Raw genomic sequence first — 5,775 nt, 5'->3', positions numbered from 1 at the left:
TGGCTGCCTGTCATGTGGCCCTCGATGGCTTGCCAAACCTCAGTAAGTGGCCCTCCGCCCAAAATAATTGCCCACCCCTTGTCTAAGGACAGGCAGACAAGGATCTTTAGGTAAATGCGCTATCTTTTATTAGACCAACTAAACAGTTGGAAAAATTGTGCTTTGCAAGTGGGGGACAGATCACACTCGTGTGAAGAGGTGGAAGGAGGCTTGAGAAGGGGGCAGGTGGGGAGTGAAGATCTGGAGTTGTGCCCTTTGCCATCGCAGGCACCCAAATCCACGCCCCCCCTGTCATGAGTGCCCCGAGGTCCGAGCTGCCGCAGGGAAGCTGCCCCAGGCCCTCCTCGCTCCGGCGACAGGGAGGCTTCTTTCTGCCTGAAGTTTTGGTAGTGGGGGACGGTGCCGTAGCCGTGGTGGTCCAGGAAACATGCGAGTGCCAAGGACTTTCATCCGACTGACTGCCTGGTTGGGGGTCCTTGCAGAAGCTGGTTTACAGCTCTCACCCTCCCAGCCTACACTGAGTTGCAGGCTGTTCACACCCGCTTGGCCCGACTTGGACGACTCATCTCCCTTCCCGGCCTGTCTGTAGGCAGCCGCGGTGTCCATTCAGACTTCGGGCCAGGTGTTAGGGTTTCCTCTTCAAAGGTTGACTCCCAACCCCGGTCCGCGTTCAGCTTTCCTGACGCAAGGTGATGCAGTGCGCCAGACAAGCCCCTCCATGGCTCGGGGCAATGATGCTAATCCTGCCCCATCTCTGTGGGAAACACTTGGCCTGGTGCATCGTAGGGCCCTGCTTGCCCTTTCCAAGCTGAGTGATGTCAGGAGCCTGGTCACCCTCCTCGGGTCTTCCTTACACGTGTTGTATGTGGTGTATAGGCATACCTGAAGCTAGGAGGGCCCTTGAAGATGGAAGTGGCTCCAAACACATGCAACCACTTCTGCTCTTGTGGAGGCCGAGCCCACGTTAGCACGAACTCAAGTCATGCTGAGCAGGGACCTGGAATCACCTCGCACTTCCTCGCCTGTGCAGCTTGGCAAGAGCAGCTTTCTGGAGGTACATGCCATGGTCACGTGTGTCCCTGCCAACGCAGGAGAGAGCTCTGAGGGTCAGTGCATTGACACAGCAGGGGACGGGGTCCTTTAAATGTCGGGTTTGTTACGTGACGGCGTGATCCGTAGAGGGGACAGAGGGGAGAGCGACTTGGAGTGGGGCATGGCTGGTTCCTTCTCCCCCAGGGGCAGCTTGTCCTTCCTGTCGAGCTTTGTCTTGGCCCTTCGGCCCATCATCGGGGGCCAACAGATGCTGCACCTGCCTCTGGTTGATAGCAAGCCAGGTCCCCTCTCTTCTGAGATGGGTCAAGCCCTGGAAGGAAACAAGTCCAGCCACGGATGGGTTGCAAGCAGACCGCTCTCACAACCCGGCCTGCGCTGCTCCTAGAGCCATGCCTGCTGCTACGGGCAGGTGATGCTTTGCACAGGGGAACAGCAGGTTTCCAGCCCCTGCTTTCAAAGTCTCTCATGGGTAGCCCAGCCATGTTGCCCATGCATATGTGCAGAAAGCCCAGCCCCTTGCAACAGCTGCTGGAGCCACCCCGTGCAGTCCAGCCCTCGCATGCCAAGAGATGGTCTCTAGAGTGACAAACCCCTCGCTCGCATCCACCTGGGCAGGGCAGCAGGGAGGCAGTGGAACGGATACTGAGGGAAGCTTCAGGCTCTCCATCACTGCTGGGTTCAGGCAGGGGTTGCACAAGCATGGGGCAGGTAAGATCTAGGTGTGCAACAATACCTGTGCTCTGCCGTGGGGATCTCCCAGGCTTCTGGGCTGCTCTGGTTGTTGCTTGGGGCTGGAAGGGAATTTTTTTTTTGCCCCTCCCTTTGTGCTCCATGTGTCAAGGGGTTATAAGCCTCCCCCAGATGCGCTGGATGCTGCTGCAGCCCAGGCTGGGGATGGGGCTGGGCTGTGCCGATGCTCCTGCTGGCACCAGTGCCGCAGGGTCCTGGCTGGAGGGTCTTGCCCCTGCGCTTAGGCTCAGCCCGACACTGCCCTGGGGCAGGAAGGGATTTCCCCCCTGCTCAGACTGGTGCAGACTGGGGAGGTTTGCCTTCCTTTGCAGCAGGGGCAAGGCCTGGCCCTGGTCTCTCTGCAGCGCCCATGACCCCCTGGCAGCAGCAAGACGTTGGCGGCCGAGGGCAGGGGCCGGGCAGATGCCTGGGGCTGTGACTTGAGTGGCTCCGAGGTCAGACACGGGGTTTATCTGCGCTGGTTTGGACTGGGCTGATCCTGCCTCAGGCAGGGCTTGGACTAGATGTGATTTCCAGAGCAGAGGTCCCTTCCGACCCCACTGCTGTAGGATTCAGTGATCAGCTCAGAGGTGCAGGGCTGTATGGCTGGTTGCTGTCAGTAGTTATCGGGGATGGCCGGTAGGAATGGGCCCCTCCCCACAACTTCCCCTCTCCCCATGGGGGGAGGCTTTGTGCCAGGAGCCTGTTCCCCAGTTGTTGGTGGCCAGAGAAGCTGACGCACATCTGCAGGGCAGAGGCTCTAGATCCAATGCCTGCAGCGGGTGAGGAAGCCGCCGGGGGCAGCCGAGCCTCATGGCGGGCAGGTGGGTGGGGGACACTGGCGCATGCACTTCCATCCTTGACCTCTGCATCCTCTTGGCTGAGCTGTGGGAAGGCCCCCAGCAGTGCCCGGACATAGCACCCTGCTGGGACCATGCCAGGGGAAGCACATGCGACGCGCGGGTGCCTGCAGCGGGAGGCATGTGCCCACGAGAAGCCAGGCGCTATTTTCTTCCTTGCTCAGCCATGACCTTTCCTTTTTGGTCCTGGAGGGCTATAAATGGATTCTCTCCTGCTTTTCTGAGCTCCTAAATTCAGCTGTGGGCGGCCGGTGGTCAGTGGCGTGGTAGGAACAGGTCTGGACGCCCAGAATAGGCCTGCCACGGTGCACATGTCATGGGGCAGGGTTCCTCCCGCCACCCAGCCCCCCAGCCAGGCCAAAGTCAGCCAGCCCCAGGCCAGTAGAGATGGGGGGAGCCCAACCAGCTTTGTGTTTGCAAAGGCGAGGGCTGCCAGCACCAGACTGTTTTGACGGGACGCCGTGTGCCTGGGGTGCTGGAGGGGGGGAGGCTTTGTGAGCTGAAGGCTGAGCAAGGGGCACATTCCTCCGTGCAGATCCAGGAGGCGTTAGCCAGCCGGACCCTGGCGCATCCTCGGGAGGGAGCTCGGGCTGCTGAGAGCATCCAGGTCACATAAGGGGTGTGTATCCTGCTCCCCTTCGGGTTAGGGGTGGCAGAGCCTCTTTGTGGCTGGAGGTGCCGGGTCTGAAGTGGGGCTTCCTCGAGCCCCTGCAGTCACAGGCAGCCGTGCAAAATCCCTCATGTAAACTTATCTAGCTCCTGCTTGCCTCCAGTTAAAGCCCTTCTGATTCCTCCCTGCAGCTGTGCATCACTGACTGAAACCCGCAGGGTCCTAGCTGGAGGGTCTTGCCCCCACGCTCGGGCTCAGCTCCACGCTGCACTGGGGCAGGAAGGGTTTTTCCCCCTGCTCAGACTGGTCACACTGCGGGGTTTTGCCTTGCTCTGCTGCAAGGGGTATGGCCTTGGTCTGGGCTCTGCAGCGCCCATGACCCCCCTGGCAGCAGCAGGACGTTGGCAGCCGTGGCCCCCCTGTATCCCAGGGGCAGGCGCGATGCACGGGGCTGTCGGGGGTAACTGTATTGTGTGGCTCCGAGGTCAGACACTGGGTTTGTTTGAGCTGGTTTGGACGGGGCTGATCCTGCCTCAGGCATGGGTTGGATTAGAGGTGGCTTCCGCAGCCCCACAGCTCAAGGACTCTGACATTTCCAAAACCCATGCCCTAAGAGAGGGCTGCACCAGCCCTCACATCTGTGTCTTCCCCCGAAAGAGAGGGCAGTATTCCTCCATTTGGCAGATGGGGCAGATGGGCGCAGGGGCTGGGACTCTTGCCCATGGCAGGACTGCATCTGGAGCAGAGCTGAGGTCTATCGTGGCAGCTGTGATACTCGCCGCCGGGCCTCGTACACTAGAACCCGGGTGCTTTTTTTGATCCATGATTTGGCTTTTGCTTGGGGGGCGATGGAAGTGTGATGAGCCCAAGCACGGACGTCCTTCATACGTTCTCTCGTGCAGTTTCCAGCCTGAATGCAAGAGTCATGCGGTAGTTCGGGAAAGCCAGGCACAGCCGGACGGGCGCGTTCCCTCGGTCAGACACAGCTCACGGGTACGGCACAAACCGTAGACACTGCAAAGGGCGCAACTGCAAAGCACCACATAGTAGCAACAGTAGCAGGGAAGACGGGGATCCATAGCCCAGGGCATACATGGCGCAGTGCAGACTGACCCCTAGCTGGATGGTGCACACGTGGGTCTGTGCATGTGCATTACAACCCCCCACCCCAGGGCCGGCACTGGGCGTAAGTGCACCGGGTTGTCCACCTGCTCCATGTCTGTGCACGGCTCTGGGATTCCTCGTAGTCGCTGGCGGCCTTGGCAGCAGGCTGTGCTGACAGCTGGATGGGGTACTGGCTGCCTGCCTTCTAACACGCTCCTTCCTCTCTTCCCGCAGGGAGCGGGGATGGCCAGGGACAGATTCTGCAGCGCTTCCCGGAGAAGGACTGGGAAGATAACCCCTTCCCACAGGGCATCGAGCTGGTGAGTGCACCATCGGGCAGGGCTGGGACACCGTGGGCACGTGAGCAGAGCCGGTCACGGTTCTCTGCGTGCGGAGCTGCACGGACCTGTCCCCATTCCTGGCATGTCAGCGGGACCTTTGGCTCAGAGCCCGTGGGCCAGCCTCGCCGGGGCTAAAGCAGGGCAAACAGCAGCCTCTCTCCTCCCGCAGGGATGGGCTCTGGGAACGTGAGCGGTGCAGCGTGTTCTGGCCCTCGCAGCCAGCATGGGCTACACCCAGCGCTGAGTGCAGGGTGGCTGCTTTCCACGGCTTTCGCTGCCAGCCTGGCCCGGCCTGCCACATGCCTGTATAAATAGCCCTGACTGACTGCAGTCTTCTGGGGCCTTCCATTGTCAAAGCCTTTTGCAGCGCTCAGTCCCTCTGGGGAGCTGGGCTGGCGGTGCCGGCTCTTCCCTTAGTGTTTGTACTCGCTGCCGTGGGAGTTGGGGGGGTCCCTGCCCCACCCCCTGGGCACGTGGGCCTGCGCTAGGCAGTTCCCTGTGGCTGTGAAATCACCAGGCTGCACCCATCAAACAGCATGCCCCAGCTCCCTGGCTAGAGGGTCTTGCCTCACATCCTACTTAGGCTCAGACTGATGCTGCACTGGGGCAGGAAGGGATTTCCCCCCTGCTCAGACTGGTGCAGACTGGGGGGATTGGCCTTCCCCTGCAGCAGGGGCACGGCCTCTGCCTGGGCTCTCTGGAGTGCATATTTAACACCCCTTGCAGTGGCAAGACTCTGCCAGCCCTGAGAGAGCGTGAGGAGGGTGTGCCATGCCTGCCCCTCGGCACAGCCCTGGCGTGTAGCGCTGCTGCATGCTCGGTCCCTTTCCTCCGGGGCCGCAGCGCTGCCTCTCCCGCAGCGACACCTGCTGCCCGAGCGTGGTTGGCCTGTCGCAGCTGCTCTGAGGAAGGGACTGGATTCCCCGCTGCCCCAGCCTTGCATCTGCAGGAATTAAGCAGCTTGTTCAGCCCGGAGATTCCCAACCAGCTCCTTGCTGTCCAGCCAGCCCCTTCCCCAAAGCCAGCTGTTGCTTCCCTTGCCTGTGACCTCAGGAGCTGGTTTCTCAGGTCCCCTGGG

The 5,775-nt window shown here is 61.1% G+C and overlaps 1 protein-coding gene across 8 annotated transcripts in view; it reads left to right on the top strand.

The window, feature by feature from the left end:
- Nucleotides 1-905: 905 nt before the first annotated feature.
- Nucleotides 906-5,775, top strand: part of SBF1 (SET binding factor 1) — a 45,728-nt gene continuing 40,858 nt past the window's right edge. For all 8 annotated transcript variants that reach the window (XM_025215443.1, XM_025215442.1, XM_025215439.1 and 5 more), the window contains exons 1-2: nucleotides 906-1,054; nucleotides 4,591-4,676. In XM_025215443.1, the coding sequence (XP_025071228.1) occupies nucleotides 907-1,054; nucleotides 4,591-4,676 (234 nt within the window). In that variant the 5' untranslated portion in view covers nucleotide 906. The remainder of the gene's footprint in view (nucleotides 1,055-4,590; nucleotides 4,677-5,775) is intronic.

Source organism: Alligator sinensis, unplaced genomic scaffold, assembly GCF_000455745.1.
Source record: "Alligator sinensis unplaced genomic scaffold, ASM45574v1 scaffold1083_1, whole genome shotgun sequence".
Classification (NCBI taxonomy): Eukaryota; Metazoa; Chordata; order Crocodylia; family Alligatoridae; genus Alligator; species Alligator sinensis.
The sequence above is the reverse complement of the archived record's forward strand: the minus strand, read 5'-3'. Positions and strand labels throughout refer to the sequence as shown.